The 17,602-nt window shown below is 41.6% G+C and overlaps 3 protein-coding genes across 3 annotated transcripts; 1 reads left to right on the top strand and 2 right to left on the bottom strand.

The window, feature by feature from the left end:
* Positions 1-1,193: 1,193 nt before the first annotated feature.
* LOC128732725 (uncharacterized) lies at positions 1,194-2,092 on the bottom strand. Its single transcript, XM_053826045.1, has 2 exons — positions 1,957-2,092; positions 1,194-1,886 (listed from the first exon to the last, which is right to left on the bottom strand). The coding sequence occupies exons 1-2, from the start codon at positions 2,029-2,031 to the stop codon at positions 1,338-1,340; spliced, it is 624 nt and encodes a 207-aa protein (XP_053682020.1). The 5' UTR covers positions 2,032-2,092; the 3' UTR covers positions 1,194-1,337.
* Positions 2,093-11,804: 9,712 nt separating this feature from the next.
* On the top strand, positions 11,805-12,650 carry LOC128732543 (uncharacterized). The gene is made up of 2 exons (XM_053825818.1): positions 11,805-12,005; positions 12,076-12,650. Exons 1-2 carry the CDS (start codon positions 11,934-11,936, stop codon positions 12,553-12,555), a joined length of 552 nt encoding a protein of 183 aa, XP_053681793.1. The 5' UTR covers positions 11,805-11,933; the 3' UTR covers positions 12,556-12,650.
* A 400-nt stretch (positions 12,651-13,050) lies between these two features.
* LOC128732545 (uncharacterized) lies at positions 13,051-14,072 on the bottom strand. The gene is made up of 2 exons (XM_053825819.1): positions 13,947-14,072; positions 13,051-13,877 (listed from the first exon to the last, which is right to left on the bottom strand). The coding sequence occupies exons 1-2, from the start codon at positions 13,989-13,991 to the stop codon at positions 13,425-13,427; spliced, it is 498 nt and encodes a 165-aa protein (XP_053681794.1). The 5' UTR covers positions 13,992-14,072; the 3' UTR covers positions 13,051-13,424.
* Positions 14,073-17,602: the final 3,530 nt, after the last annotated feature.

Below are 17,602 nucleotides of genomic sequence, written 5' to 3'. Positions count from 1 at the left end.
AACGCTTAGCCACCTCCGCTCCTTCGGTAATCAGGTTCCCCTCCTTGTCGTTGCACATAACAGCACGGTCCGATTCCTGATTCCGTTGATCGTATTAAAGAAGCTTCTCGTATCCCTCTCGTATGCCTCTCAAAGCAATTCTTCGCCTTCGCAAGAATGCTGACATTACTTACGACGGTGAAGTCTCGACCGGGCGCGAATCTTGCGTAGTACGAGACAGTGGCCCGAGTTGACGTTTAGTCTCCGGAAGGACTGCAAGTCTGCGACATCAGAAAAGTGGCGGCCATCAACCAGAACGTGGTCGATTTGAGAGCAGGCCTCTAAAATTAGGGTGTTTCCAGGTGTGCTCCCGAATGTTCCATCGTGCAAAATGGGTACTTCTTCAAGGATCAGGGCAAGGTTGTCATTTGATCTTTCAGAGAACGTTACTTTATCTAGAAAATTTGATATAGGTAAGAACATACCACGCACATGGCCGCAAACCAAGTAACATTAAAAACATTTCACTAACGATATGCACGTTCCATAAATCTTTGCGAACGTTATCTTATCACCTTGCAGTTTATCATCGTTTCTATCGCTGTTTGCGGCGAGTACACTTTGGTAAATGATGGATGCGAAAAATAGTTGATAATTTTTAAAACTTTATTAATATTCTATATTCGAATTAGACTAAATGAAGTTTGTAATTAAAGTAAAATAATTGAATTTTTGACCCACTGTGCATAGTGTCGGGTGTTCCACCCACGCACAAGCGCACACTTTCGTACGAGCTAAAGTGCGCAGTCTCGCCGTTTGGCTTTGTTGATACAAACATTTAATGGTTCTCCAAACGCAACTCGTCTGTACAGTAGATTTTTGCACTACACCCAATCAAATAAGGCCACGTACGATAAAATCGATTATTATTCATTTCACCATAGGCAAATATATGAGACTTTTACCGCGACTGTTAAGCAACATTCGCTTGTCGATATTTATCTATAAGATAAGGAAGGACATTTTCTTGCATAAATCGAAAAAGAACTAACATGTTTTTGTAACGTAACGTTTATATTGTTACTCCCCGTCTCTCTGCCCATCTAGAAACAGTTGTACAAGTTTATAACATAGAACTTATATTATCATATGTAATAACATAAATTTAATATGGTTTTGCCCCATGCGTCGTCCAATCAGAAATAATTGTCAGCAGCTGATTGTGTTCATACTTTGCAATCCAATAGATTCAACTGTGCATTTAACTTAAAAATAAGCATGTGTATTTTGTTTTATCTCATGTGTATATAAATATTTGCGAGCCAACAATAATGGCTGCACCGTCAATGGCGCAGCCATTATATGTAATTGTTAGGCTGCACGTTTCGTGGATCTTTGTTGGCCTTTTCAGGCTGACCAAACTGGTGAACCAACGGAACGGATGCCAGATTTACGGCGAGATACTTTCCCTCAACGTGATCCGCTGTTTCTATTGGCGGCTGCGGGCCCGCCTCAATTCCGATTTCACCCCTCGGTGTGGGTCGTTGCTGGAAAAGCTGCCACCAGTCGATCAAGTACAGCACGCTGGCTATGAAACCGAAAACGCTGCCAATGATACTCAACACTGGGTACCACAGGGAACCGATTGCGGCCAACAGTACGGCCCAGGCAGAGCAATGCAGTACTGCCGCCGCCAGTGCGGTGAAACGAAGCTCCATCCGAAACCATAGGCTCGCTCCGAAGACCTTTTTGATCGGATGGGATTCCTGCAGAACATCTGCCAGTCTAACCAGTGTACCGAGCGTTGCACTCAGTGCAAGAAAGAACAGGATAAAATCTGCTACAGTAACATTGTTACGGTATAGTGGCCTAGGATGTTCAAGTCCAATAATAATAATGCCGGTAATCTTACAAACAAACGAGAGAAGGAAACCGTTAATAACACAACACTTTGTGAACGCACCCCAAAAAACTCACCACCTGAGCCAGCATTAGCTGTTGCTTGCGCGAACGAAGAAGATTTTTCCAGTGGACGCGAATTGATTCGGGCATTTTTGCTTTACTATTTTTCACCCAAAATACGCAATACTTCGCGGTTCGCTGGTTTGTAATGAATTGAACCGAACCGAACCGGCCAGCAATTGGCGAACGGATACGATAAGATAAGGTTCAGTTTCATCAGATTGTTTATGTTTATGCCATATGATGGGTGTGAGTCACGTAAACCATCACTGAAGGTAAATCGTAATTCACCTATCAGTGCCTGCTATGTTAGCCGGCTGAAATGGCGGTCGTTTTTGGCATTTTATGTACGAGGAATTTATTCGAGTTTTGACATTTGGAAACTCGATTGACTTACTGCACTACTTTACCAACCGAAAGCCGGGGGGGCTCTTGCCGTATCAAGAATTCCTCTCCACTAGACTCGGCCTTGGGCTACTCGTCACCAATACACTGCGCGTCTCGACACACGCAAGTCGGCTTCAAACTGGTCGAGCCATCCAGTACGTTGAGCCCCTTTATTCCAGGTACCGAAGGGGGTCTTGAAGAGAACGGATTTCACTGTACAGTCGTCCAGCTTCTTGATCGAACCATCTTGCGGAGCAAAATGTAGGCTCGAATTCCAGCTTGAATGCGTCGTTGGATCTCCTTACTCGTATTATTGTCGCCGGTGACCAGAGATCTCAAATATACGACCTCATCAACCACTTTCAGTTCATCGCCGTCAATAGTCACTGTCCATGGGAGGCAAACGTTACTTTCTCTAGAGTTTCTTCCTACCATATATTTGGTTTTCGACGCATTGATTTGTAACCATATCCTCCTAGCCTCCGTTTTTGGCCAACGTAGATTGCTTTCGCCGTCCCAAGGTTTCTAGTAATGAAGTCGAGGTCGTCTGCAAAGGCTAGAAGTTTGAATGACTTGTTATAGCGAATTCATAAATTAACCTGGCTCAGCTTCAATCGAACTGCTGTCGAACCGTTCAGAAGTTTCGAGTTAGCACGAACCCCAGGTTATTTTATGAATTCACTACAAATAAACTGAACCGAATGCTTCAAGTTTTACTCTATCGACTAATATGAAATAAAACCCCGTATCAGGAGACTATTCAGGAGTATCAAAAGAAGAAACGAAATGAAACTCGTTCAAATCGCCACCCATTTGTCAAATGCGCCGCATTTGCTATGGCAAACGTTATCTGTACTGTTATCAATTATATCTCTTTGACTTTGTTCGGCTTCCGTAGGTCGGAATTCGCTCACACCGGATGCAAGAATGTGCACGAAGCATGTAAATGATGATTAACAGAATATTACTGGAACAATTAAACTAGTCAAATCTGTTACGGCAAATTGACCATTACGCGAATTAGATTGTTTGCAGATTTAAGTTGCAGTGAAAATAGTGAATAGTTTGATAGATTCTTACGCACTCAGTAACACCGCTCAGTTTGTACAATTATCTTACACCAGTACGTAGGCCAGACTTGAATCCCGTTGAACATTTATGGGATCATTTCAAAATATGTAATAACAAAAATCATTCGATTGGTAATAAAAGCCCGCACGCGCGTTCCCATTTTAACGAACTAACTTGCATGAGCACATCTCCATTGGGCTCACTTTCTTATTTTGCCATGTTCTGAGAGGAATGTTCGGAAACGGTCGTCGCTCTTGTTCGCCAAGAGAGGAAATGCGCAGTCATTAACTTTTCATTGGAGAGCCCAATTTCGGAAGCAGTTTTTGGACCCTGGGACAGAGACTCTGTTTTAAGAAATGTAGTCACCGCATTTTTCTTGCCAATCTGCTTTTGAAATTTACAGGATCAGTGACTTTCTTAATAATTCTTAATATAATACAGCGATTGAAACCGCACAGCTCGCTAGGGTTCGCACTCTTACCCGTGGTTGTGTAAGCAAGGGCGTAAGATTAAGAGGTAAAGCAAAATCAGTATCCATACAGCTCAATGTGTGACCCGCGGTTTGCCTCGTGAGTGGGCTGTGCAGAACGATGCCAAGAGGGTGTGCGCTCGCGTGCATGTAGCAGAATGTATCCACACAACACCAGCAGCTGCTTTTCGTACGCTTTCGTCAGTAGAGTAAGCGTTGGATGCCATGCTGCTCACACACGCGCAAGAAAGAAGGCATCATTTATTTCTTGCTCGATGTGGAACATTGGGCCGTATGAATAAAACAGTTTACTTTGCTTTCGCCGTTTAAATCGTATGGGAGCATTTGCTCTAACTCTTTTATTCATACGGCCTATTGATGATTTTTTTTGGAATACATTTGAAATAAAACAAATCGTCCAATACATTTGAAGACTGAACATCCAATCCTACAACCTGCTACAATCACAGTCGAAGAAACTCCCAATAAAAGAATTTCGACGCCAGAATGCGCCGCCCTGCTAAGTAATCGATCCAGAAATTCCAGTTCTCTCTCTCTCTCTCTCTCTCTCTCTCTCTCTCTCTCTCTCTCTCTCTCTCTCTCGCTCTCGACTCCACTCTGTCCTGACTTCACGCTCTCCTCTTGGCTTTGGCCAGTACTCTTCGGGTTGCGAAAGATATTTAGGTCCTGTAAACCAGACATCTAGCTGCCGGACACGGACATTTTCCCCACTTCAACTTGCAGGGAACCCACCGCCACTGTGCAACATCCGTTGTAGATAGCAGTTGCCCAATACGACTAGCCACGTATCGCTTGGCTTGTACTGTCGATGATCGGCACGTAGCCATGCTGGAACCGTTGCGGAATCACTCCACAGAAAGCATTGCTTCACTTCGACGGTGTGGCCCTCTACGACCGATGACATCAAGCGGGTTCCCAAGACCGCTGCTTGCAGTTTCAAGCGAGGGATCGACAACGGTTTTAATGGCGCAACTTTCGTTTTGGCAGCTACTAACGTACATTATGCTTCTCCGCTAGGTTTGACTACCCTGAAATAAGCCACAGCGGAGAACAGAACGCGACTTCACTCGCATCGATGAAGACGTGGAACTCAAGAAGTTTGTAGATTTGCGCATTCGCTCCGGCGAAGTAACAACGTGGAATCCGCATCCCTGACATTTGGAAAGAGCCCGTCTATCTGGTCTATCTGTCAAATATATCGTCTGGCACTTTCTCGTCCCACTGCAGGCCAGCTCGCCAACCGTCTTAAAGAAGAATTTTTCTGTGGACCGGGATCGGGAAAACGCTCAGAAGACCCCTAGTGGGTCGAAGGTTCCCATCAGGCATTTCAGTAATTACCTTATGGTAAGGCGTTCTGCGCTATCGATCATTTGCTGAATCGCGTCTTTCATTTTCAATGCGAATTGTAGCTCATCGTTCGCCGTCAGTCACATCCCCAATACTCCATCACTTCCTTTGGTTGGGTTCAGGCAAAGGCTTTTGCTTTCTTGCGGATCTTCCTCCTTCATCTCTCTGAATACCTCTGCACTGTTTTATAACCAGTTTCGGAGCTGGAAGCTTCCCTGCTGGTGAATGAATCTAGTCTCGTCTTGTCGTCTTCGAAACTGTCGAGAAAGTCGTCGACATAATGGTTCCTTACGATTCCTTCGACAGCTCTTCATGAACTGTACCAACGCCGGGGAACGAGTAGAACTAAAGGTGGCAACAACGTCCATTAAGAACGTTTCCAGGGGTTGTTCCTCCACAGAAAACGTTGCGAATGACGGTCCTGTTCCCGTAAAGATATCTGCTTGAACATTTTTATATTGTCTGCAAAAACCGAGGCAGAAACTTCCACTCTATACTGGCGAAAACGAGATAGCACAGCTGGCAGTGTTGTGAGTTGATCTGGTCCGTTAAGTAGCATGGAATTCAGGGATATTCCATCCACTCAAACAAACTTTTCCTGGCTTTCGCGGGTTCGTTAGCGCTCATAGCGGCAGATACCAAACACGCTTTGGGTCTCCTCGGAACACCTTTCATCTGATATTCGGCTATTTCCTTTCTCAGATTTGCAGCTAATTTGGGATCTCGAACCATCCTACGCTCCAGACATTCGACGCGCTTGACTGCCATACCGTAGCTATCTGGAAACTCAACATTGTCATATCTCCACAGTAATCCTGTTTCGAATCCATCTCCAATCCGAAAAGTCGTTCTCTCCATAATTCTTCTAGCCTGCTTCCCAGGTAACCAATAAGCATTAGTATAAGTAGTAAATCAATCGTTTATTAGCATCCCTGGCGTTTGATGCTGCAGGTTGCTGTTTATCAGCCTTTTGACTGCATAACTGTTGTAAATTGGCATCCACAATTTAAATTCTTCTTGTCGGTAACTAGCTGCAAATAAACATTCCCAAGTAACAATTTCAATTTTAAGGTGCACTTGAAGAGGTTTCCAGCATTTGCAGCTTAAAACCGATCTCAAAACTTGTAACTCTACAAAACTGCGATAAAACAGCCATAAAACCCTTATAAGACGAGGGAGGCCCACACTAAAGAAGGTTCTCAAGAAAATTTCCTAATATCCTTTTAAAACTTGTAATTCTTATCGATATCTATTTATAATGACTTCCAAGAGTCGCTAGAAACAAAAAGAAAACTGCCACAAGTGTTGATGATTTTATGGTTGTCTCTTCAAAGAACACTTGCAAGACATCATTCACTTCACACAGCCTTAAATGTTTTAAATTGAACAAGAGCTATAAGCTATAAGCATTCACAGATATTGCTATTTCGAAATGGGGTATAAATGAAAATTGAAAATAAAAATGGTGATAAAAGCAGCTGCTTTGTTGCTCATAAATGAGAAATTTTTCATGCCACGCTCGGTTTGTCGATGTTTTGTGATATGAAAGTTAGAAAATTTTAACGCGCCAGTTATTTTTGCTAGATTATTGAAAAATTAAACTAATAAAAAAAATTAATGATTTCATGAAGAAGTTGATGGCTACCAAATTTTTAACTAGTTGTGGCAAAAAGGCTTTTATATGTCTAAACATTTATTTAAAAAGATAAGATCACAAATAGTATTGCATAATACCATATTTATAAGCGCCCATATGTAATTGACTACAATTTCAAAAGTAATCAAAATATTCCTGTTCGCCATTTTTTCAATGGTTTTATCTAAATCAACCCGAAAGCGCTTATGAGACTAACATTCCTTGCACAAGACAAAGAAAATTTTTCCAAGAGCGCGATAAGTTCATCAATACTTATTGTATTCTTGAAGAAGACAAGTTGCGCTTGAATAAGAATTGTTTGAATTACTTGAGGGCACCAAGTTTTTGCAAGATAACCATTCTAGTATAAACAAAGAAAACATCAACGAAGTATCGACGTAACGTGTTGTTTGTGCTGTTTGGACTGCACGACAGTTCCAAGCGTTTAATTTACAATTGCTATTGGTACAACTGTTTTTAAAAATTATGCTTCAACTGCTTCAGTGCCTTCAAACATTTTCCATACAAAGACATCTGACTTATGAACTCTATATTTAGTTTAAAAAATACGAAAATGTCTAGAGGCAACCCGCACCGCCACTGGCAAATGCATCATTAGCGGCACTGTTCTTCCTCAGTTGAGTTAGTCCTGAGATCTTTATTGTTTTGTGACTTCGCCGATTGTTCATATGAAAGAGTTTTCAAAATATTACACGGATTTTAGCTTAATTTACATTTAAAAGATCTGTATTCTCCAATTTGCTCCAGGCTCAGACGCCCATTTTGACAGATTAGTTGTTTACGTTAGAATGTTCTTATTCAAGAGTATAATTTCTTTTTCAAGAATATACGATTTTAAGAGAGTTTTATGGCAGTATTGTTCAGATAAACGAATCTTGAAGAAGAATGTCATAAGTTTTTGTCAAAACTATTGTTAAGTTTTAAGGAGCGTCGTTTTTAAGCAAAAATGAAGTATCCTTTAAAACCCCTTATAAGGTGAATTACACTTATTGATAATTTAGTTTTATGGGTGATTCTTCAAGTCTCCTTCAGTCATACTTCAGAAATGTTAGTCAAACAAGATAAAATTCACTTGAGGAGGAACATTATAAAACCTAACAGACTTTGAACTGCTCTGATAAAACTACTATAAGAAATGAATAAGACCAATTTGCTATTGGATTGTTACTTGGGTTGTCAGCACTATGAGATGGCTAGTAGTAAAGTAGCCGCATATTCTTCCAAAATAGCATTTAAGACAACTTAACTGCTTATTGGCTTGCATACAAATTGCATTGGAAATGCTTATTGGTTACCTGGGTTAAGTTGACGTCGCTTAAATAAATAAAAAAAAAACCAACGGTCCGAGATGGTTACCTTGTGAGACTCCGGAAAAAGCGGTAAAAGCCAGTGAGATGAACCCATCAATAGATACATTAGATACAACGATTCGACAGATACGATTTACAGCACTGGAGCAGCGACCCTTCAATGTCCAGGTTTGCGACGTCGATTTGATAATTCAGCCTGTTGGGATTGCGCTTCAGTCTAACCAGAACGTTGATTAAGTATTTGCGGGACCATTGTCGGCTAAACTTTCTGTAGCGCTTGTTGAGAGCCAGGCTTTATGCCTTGGTAGCCTTTCTTTCGAATTTAAGCCGACACGTAGCGTAGCGTTTATCCAGGGCAGGTGCGGCTCTATGCGTATCGTCTTTCTGGGCACCTGGTGGTCAATGATGTAATTTAATATATGCGAGAAGGTCAAAGCGGCAGTATTTACGTTATTCTCTACCAAGGCTGCGTTCCAGTCGATACTGTTTAATAGACTTTGGATCGCGTCAAAATCGGCACGGTTTAAATCATACTAGATGGAGAATAGTTTATCGGTCGTCGGAACTAATAGCGGTGGATGATGGAGAATATTTCTTAACGAGTGTAGCAAGCACCAACATACATTCTGACTGCGTACACTAGTGAAGCAAAGATCCAAGCAGCGTCTGTTTTCATTGGAGATTTTGTTTATTTGCTGCACAGTGGTTGTACTGTAGCAGTCGAACAACTCAGTGTGAAGAATTAATCTGGGGAGGTTGAAATCACCTAAAATGAGCAAATCGTCAGAGGCGGAGGCTGACGAAGAAATTGTGGAGACCGATGCCATATGAGCCCTGAGGAGAACGGCGTCCCTATCCAATGGAAAATAGACAGGGCACAGGTATAAAGAGCGATCTGATGAATTTATAGTAACCCAAACTAGATCAACAGGCAACCAATCGTTGTGTTCCAAGACAGAGGCCTTAAGTTGGCGATGAACTGCTATAAAAACGCCGCCGCCCATTGATTTGCGGCTGACGAGCGCACTTTGGTCACAACGGAACACTTCGTCGTTCGATTCGATTTGTGTGGAGGAGGTACGTTCGTCGAGCCAGGTTTCAACTAAATCAATTATATCGTTCAGCTGGTTCACCTTCATGACCAGCTGGTAACTCCAAGGTCTCTTGAATTATTGGGTTTTCGACAGGTACCTCAACTGGGCCTTCTGGAACGTCCGATGATCCACATGTTCTCTCAGTTATGGTTGCTACTGGAACAGGATAAAACTTCAGCAGCTTCTCCCGCGGACCAGATCTTCATGGCAGTGTACACCTTGGCGTAGACCTTGTCTCCGGCTTGAAATGAACGGGAACCTATTCCGTGTTTCCTGTTGAGTTGCTCAATCTGCTATTGATTCATGGTAGCCGGCTGACGTTGCGATGATTGAAGTGGGGCTAAGGATTGTCCTTGCAGTGTACGGCTTGGTGAACGGAACGGTACGCTTGAAAGAATACTTGTAGCGTCTTCGCAATCTTCTGGACGGATCTTAGCAGCATCGTCCAGTCCTTCAGGAAAAGGTCTTCGTATTTCTGGCATCGGTAGAACACGCAGCCATTCTTGGATTCGCAACAAAACTAACGGGTACTGGATGTCAACGAGACGAAATGAGACGAGCGTTGGTTCTGAGGGAAAATAAGGTTGAGGATATCCGATCTTCCAGGTTCCAAAGTGATGTTGGTGAATTCTACAATTCTGCTCGCCAAATTGTTACATCCGTTACAAGTTACAACCTTCCAGAAAAATGAAAAGAATTAGACGGACTAGGATTAGGATCTTTTATTTAATAATGAACTTAATGGTTTGGAAACTGAAACACGAATGAAAAGAATTTTCACATTCATATACCTTTCATAACTACAACGTACTTTGGCCAAATAAAGCGCGTTAATGTTTAATCTATAACTAGCTCCGAATGTGTTTTTCCCCTCCTTCCCTGTGATCGGGAGTTTTGTCTGCCGAGTGCCGGCAATGTGTTTATACTGCTGCGTAATTATGGTATTGCAAATTGCATCAAAAACGCGAAATGCAAGAAACTTGCAGCAGTGAGCCGTCAATTATTCATGTCAATCACCCCATCGGCAGGCAACCATGTTTTCGCCGCCAACATCTCGTGTGTGCGAAAATGAGATAGCATGTCAGCATTGCGTTTCACTCAACTGCCAGCAGTCTGATTTGGGCCCGCTGTCAAATTTTGAGCCCACGACATGCTGTCGCTGACGTTCACTGCAGCTCGATATAGAGATGTCGATGGGCTGATGTCAATTTATTGGGATTGACACTTGCAATAAGTTGACATAAATATTTGACAGCTCGCTGCTAGCATTTTACTTGTAAACTGTTTGCAAGATTTTTGCATTTCGCGTTTTTGATGCAATTTGCAATACATGTATTGCGATTATTATCTAAAATTTTTCTTTCGTCGGTTTAGTTGTGCGCCTAACAGTTGCGCGCAGCTCTGTTCTGGTTGCTCGCAGTCAAAGTATCTCTTTTACACTCACACGAAATCTCGTAAGAAACTGTCAACGCAAGAGTGATGAGAAAAGCAACAATATTTCTCTCTCGCTCATCAGCTGAATGCTAGGGTAGCTTGTTTCGTGTTTGCCCGTTCAAACATGGATGAATTTTTTACCAACGCAATCAGTATTTAAATTTTATCATTTTCGGTTAACGTAAAACATTGTAACTGTGTTGTTTGTAAGTCTGTACGTAATAGAACAAAACAAATGTTATCTAAGCAAAGAATAAGAGCATAAACATAGAAAACTTACACGTGTTTACACTGTCAATAATACCTGATTTACCTTTGCGCACAACTATATAAAGCTGAAAAACGAAATATTTTCTCGGGAAGCACAATATAGGAAAATATCACGATAGGGCTTTTGCTACACACACATGCAAGACATCTGTTAGGCACACATTGCATATTTTCCTATTCAATGCGGCAAAAACGTGCTGGATAAAATTATCATTTTTTCTAAAATTATTCATCATTTTAAAGCAACTAATAGTCAAAGTAACCGACAAATGTTCCCTGAAATATATGCTGACTTTTGGTAACTAGGGTTTCGGTGAATTCGCGTTAAATCGGTGTCCCAAATATACTGTTTTTTGAAGCAGTATACGGCATAGACCAAGTTGAAAGTAATGGAATTTAAAATTGGTTTTAGCATAATAAATAGCTTTCTTAGCCGAAAGCAACTGCTGGCTATTGATATTTGTTTAATTTTATCCCGCTAACATAGGTCATAGTTACATTTTTGATCATTGCTACCTCGTCTTAGCTTATTTGTTGAAAATAATTTTTTTATTTAGTAAACAGATATATTACCTTGCTATATGTATGAAGCAATTTGTAATTTCTGTTTTAAATGAAGAAAATAGAACATTTAAAAAATTTTGCTCTTCCCAGCCCGTGTGTTTTATATGGAGCTGTCACTTTTGCCTGCCCAACAGATCTCCAATACATATGCACTCTGCAAACACCCTATTGTGAAACGAAAGCTTCGGAAATCTTACGGTATGTGTGAATACCATGTATAAACAAGGTAAAATGATATCTTATTAGATCGGTTGACCAGCTACCAAGCTATTCTGTTCGGTGCGTTCGGTGTCATTCATCAATCTAGTGCAAGAGGTTGTTCCAGAGGGTATTGCATATTTTGTAAGAAGCAAAAGGAAGGAACAAAAATGTTTGAATCAGCACGCCAATATTGGAATGTTCTCCGTTCGCCGGAGAACCGTTTAAGGGTGGCACAGGTGGTAAGTTACTCATTACGTTCACAAAATTGTTATTATTAAGAATTCAAATTTTACTTTCATTCTCTAAAAGGTAATCGGAATTATCGTCCTCGGAGTGGAGTTTCCAAAACCACTGTATTATTCGGACGTTAGCATGGCGGATTATATTCTGTTCTTTTTCACATTCAATGCCACACTCTTGACGCTGGTGAGGCTGATAGATACCATCAGAGCCGATCATCCGATCGAGAAGGTCTTCGGGGAGGAATTGTGGTTTCGAACGGAGCTCCGATTCACCGGGCTTATGACGCTAGCGTTATGTTTCTCAGCCTGGGCAGTGTTTTTGGTGGCCATCGCCGTAATCTACTTCCCTGCCCAGAATATCGTCGGCGGTGTGTTCGGTTTTGCGCTCAGTGGGCTGTATCTAGTCGATTGGTGGCAACTGTTCCAGAAACGGCGCTCTGCTCGAGCTGATACCGGTGCTGATGATGCTGAACTTGCAGTGGGAAGAGCGGACGACGTAAAAGGAAGCTTCCTGGCGGTGAACCTTGGTATCTGTTCCACTGATTGACGAGTTTGAACCTACTAAAAGGATATTAGTCGACTAATCGAATATTTCGATTCTCGAATACATTTAAAACATAAGAGATCTTATTTTTTTGAACATGAGGATTTCCTATTTGAATTTCCATCTTTCCGGTTACTATCACATCCATGAAAGTTGTACGTTCACTAACCATTCCAAGTGAATTTAAGGGAAAGCATGATCTGCTGAGTCCGGTGTAATTTTAATGTCTTATACGTTCATCTTGATCTTCCGTATTAACCTTAACTATTTGCTCAAAAACATTTATAAACCCAGCCTAGTTTGACTGGTAACGATGCCAGAATTAGGTTAGTCTAGATATAGATGTAAGTCCAGGATTTTTCGATCAAATGAGTATTGCTATTGCTATAATTTTTCTAATATGAAATTATTAATACCAAATTTGTTTTCTATGCTTGTACATAAAAAATAAGATCTGTTTTAATTGAGACATTTATTCGAGAATCGTCATTTCTCGGGTACTTTTTCATTTCGACGTATCTGCAAATGAGAGACTCTCTTCGTGTCTCCTCTCTTCCGCCGTTTACGGCGATACTAATGCATTTTGACACATCAGCTTTGCATGAATCGGTTGCCGGAGTCACTAGCTAGCCCAATGTTTTGAAAATTTTGTTTTCAATGCATTAGTATCGCCGTAAAAAGCGGAAGAGAGGAGACACGAAGAGAATCTCTCATTTGCAGATACGTCTAAATGAAAAAGTACCCGAGATTTGAGACTATCAGTTTCACTTCTTCCCTGAGTTCGAGTAACTTTATAAATTGTCTTTACATCCATTGCTGAGTTTTCATTATATTCCATGTCCTGGGGGACTTCACTAATGTTTTTAGCAGGCTCAAGAAGCCAAAAAGCTTCCTTTTACGTTGTCTGTTTGCTCCGTTGCAGACTCAGCATCACCGGTTTCTGCAATGGCAGAGGGTCGCTTCCGGAACAGTTGCCACCAATCGATTAAATACAGCGTAGTGAGCACAAAGCCGAAAACAGTACTAACAATGAGCAACTGTGGGTGCAAGAACAGACCAAAAACCGTCAGCAATGACGTCCAGGATGAGCAGTATAAAGCTAGTGCCGCAATTCCAGCGGACCGCAACTGCAGTCGGAACCACAAATCCCGCCCGAAGGCCTTCTCGATCGGATGGTTCTCTTTAACGGCATTTACCAATCGAACCACCGTCACGAAAGTAGCACTGAATGTAACAAAAGCCAGATGGAAATCTGTCGGCAGGCAAGGTCTGACACGATAAACTATTCTGAATACCTCTAGTCCGACGAGATTAATACCGATTATCTAGATTAAAATTACAGAACAATGTTAGCAATTATTACAATTTAGTGACAAAGAAAGCAAAGAACTCACCACCTGTGCCAGCTTTAACCGGTTCTTCCATGAACATCCCGACATTATTTCCTCTAAAGTCTAGACCGTTTCAAACAAGCACCACCTCTCGGATCAACTTCCTAGGATGAAATGAATTAAATACCACCGAATAAAACAGTGCATGGTAGTGCCCATCAACCGATCCAATAAGAAACCACGTTAATTCATGTTATTTTCCCACACATCTACAGGTCAGCATAATCTACTCATATTATCAGGGATGCCAGGTGATTTTTTGAAAAGTCTTCACGAATCATGGAAAAATGTCTTCATTTGTCTTCCTTCGGCTTTCCGCCCATTTAAATTGCATGGTGAAGACATGTCTTCACATGTCTTCAAGCGAAGACATTTCACTTTTTTGTAACAAAAATGTCTTCAAAATGAAGACATGTCTTCACTTCTGGCATCTCTGCATATTATATCAACATATCAACAACACTTTCCAACTAACACAGCTGGCGGCTCAATTCGAATACGAATTCTAAGCAGCAACGCTCCATGATTTGTATACAAATAAATAAGTTAAAAGCTCTCGGGGTAAGCTGCTTAGGCCATCTTCTACGGCGGTTTATTTTTATATCAGAGTTCTTTCTATATATTTATCAAACTACGGCAAAAGTAGATCGATCCACAATGGTTCGGGATGCAATAGAGGAAATTTAGCATAAACATCGAATAGTGACCAGCCGGTTGTCGCTCCAGAAAAGGCAATCTACCTCTCCTGAAAGTATGCTTTTCTAACAAATTTCGTGGCTCATGGTTCCAGAAGTTACTAAAACATCACTTCTCAGTTCGTCGCTAAGCCTATGGCTTGCCAAATGAAGACCTTTTCGGAAACTTCGACCTATTTTTATTTTGCCCCCTTCCGGGTGCTCTGCCGATCACACGAGGTATAAAATTCTTGTCCAGGAATTGGTCCGAAAATAGTCTTACCGTACATTTCTGAAACGACGCAATTGTATTATTTTGTCAGTAAAATTTTCGTAGCTTCCTTGAGTGTTTCTTTACCTCCCGACCGTTGGTTTCCCGTTACGGTCCGGTACAACTTGCGCCTCAAACTCCTTAAGGCAGACCTCTGATTTGCTTTCTGCATATGTATAGGATTGGGAAACTCGTGCCTTTTTCGTTTTTTTTCACCGTGGCTTTCGATGTCAAATGCAAGTTCCGTTTCAAAAAGGCCGTCATTTTGAAATGAGTTTATGGAACAAAATAATTTTAACGTCGAAATTACGTGAAAAGTTATGTGACTATTTTCCATCTAACTTTTCCCGTACTATTTACGTGAATTTAACGTAGTTTGCATTAGTATGCGTGCATTTACGTGGAAATCAGATAGATGTTATTGTATTTTCCAATAATGTTCATATGAAAGTTACGTAACTCCCTGTAGAGAAATTTACGTGATTTTTCACGTGGAAAGAACGTGTGGATTATTTTGCGTGTAATGATATACATAAGTGTATTTATTCTTACAGTAATAGTAGGCACGCGAAAAGGTCGATATAAATTCCTCCACTACTTCATATCGTTCCCCATCTAACTCCACCTCTGCACCAACACCACTTGGGCTCACACGTTCCCTACCAGCAACCATGTGCTTCGTTTTAGCGGTGTTAATGGTAAGTCCCCATCTCGCCGCTTCCCTTTTAAAGGGCCTGAAAGCCTCTTCCGCTGCTCTACGGTTGATTCCGATGATATCGACGTCATCCGCAAAACCAAGAAGCATGTGAGATTTCGTCATGATAGTTCCATTCCTTTCCACGTTTGCCCTTCGTAATGCACCTTCCAAGGCAATGTTGAATAGCAGGTTAGAGAGTGCATCTCCTTGCTTCAGTCCATCCAACGTCACGAAAGCAGCTGAGGTCTCACCCGCTATTCTAACGCATGATTTGGATCCGTCCAGCGTCGCACAAATCAGCGGTACTAGTTTCGTCGGAAAACCATGTTCTAGCATTATCTGCCACAGCTCATTTCGTTTAACTGAATCGTACACCGCTTTAAAGTCCACAAACAGATGGTGTGTCTGCAAATTGTACTCCCGGAACTTGTCTAGTAACTGACGCAAGGTAAACATCTGATCCGTCGTGGAGCGACCCTCACGAAAACCAGCTTGGTACTCGCCGACGAAGGACTCCGCTAACGGTCTCAGTCTGCAGAACATGATACGGGAAAGCACCTTGTAGGCAGAATTGAGCAATGTAATTCCTCGATAGTTTTTACACTCCATTCGATGTCCCTTTTTGAAAATTGGGCAAATAAGACCATCCAACCACTCCTTCGGCATTTGTTCTTCTTCCCAGATCCTGATAATGATCCGGTGGATTGCTTCGTACAGCCGCTCGCTCCCCGCTTTTAGAAGCACAGCCAGGAGACCGTCCTTCCCAGCAGCCTTACCGTTTTTCAGCTCACTGATTGCCTTTTTAACCTCCTCCTGTGTCGGTGGCTCCACAGCTTGACCATCGCTTACAATTTCTATCCTGTCTCTGCTTATCTCCGCATTTACCTCTCCATTCAATAGTGTCTAAAAGTGCTCCTTCCACCTGGCTGCTACCGCCGTTTTGTCGGTAAGCAGGTTGCCAGCACTATCATTGCAGGTTGCACTATCACAGGCATGGCAAAATTCCTGCTTCTCACCGTTTTATAGAAACTCCGTGTGTCGTTGCTGGCGTATTGCTCCTCTGCGCCGGCAAGCACGTTCCCCTTGTACCAGCATTTCTTTAGACGATGGGTTCTTTTTTCCACAGCTCTAGTCTCTCTGTATCTCTCTCTATTTTGACGCGTTGCCGCAGTGAGCATGCGACTTCTGGCCTGGTAATTGTACAGACCAGAAAAAACTACAAGGTATACAGCCCTAAGGGTTGTACGAAAGGGTGACGTAGGACTGTGTCATATAATACTCATTAAATAATATGTCAAACTAGATAATCTGTCTTACACAATTATTAATAACTGCTTGATAGAAGCTCAGCCAGGTGTATCTGGGACTGGACAATAAAATCGGTGCATTTCTTGAGTCATGAGGATACAAGCAGTTCACTTCCCTACTATTCCCTAGCAATTTAGCAGTAAATAGAGTAAATAGAGCAGAGATAGTTTGAACATTGTTTCACGATCCACTATGTAATTTAAGTATTCACCAGATTTTCACAACTAATTTAAATTGAAATTTTAGATTCAATTTTAGATTCACGAATAAACAAACATTTGTTGCCATCAATGCACTGAGTTGTAGTGTATTTTTGTAATTTCGCTACGAAATTTATTATGAACTTCTTTCTAAACAGCTCAAATAGCATGCGATAATTTTCTATAAATATGCTTACCTGTCATTTCATGTGACGGAATTATAACGGTATGCGATGGATTGATATCTGCGGGCGATGCCTCTTCGTGCGACAAACTTGCAACTTCACCTGCCGAACTAGAAGCACTCTCACGCTTTCGTTTGCGTGATAATCTAGTACGCTCTGCTCCTGTTAAGGATATCCTTGGTTCAATTACTACACCAGCCACTTGTTCACGAATACGTTTACGGTGGTTACGTAAATATAACGCCTGCAACCATTTAGACATAGCGAATTCTTTAACAAATCACTACTGTATTTCACAAAGGTTGAAATAGCAATGAATGGCCA

This window comes from Sabethes cyaneus, chromosome 1 (assembly GCF_943734655.1).
Source record: "Sabethes cyaneus chromosome 1, idSabCyanKW18_F2, whole genome shotgun sequence".
In the NCBI taxonomy this organism is placed as follows: domain Eukaryota; kingdom Metazoa; phylum Arthropoda; class Insecta; order Diptera; family Culicidae; genus Sabethes; species Sabethes cyaneus.
This window is presented reverse-complemented; position numbering and strand designations above follow the sequence as displayed.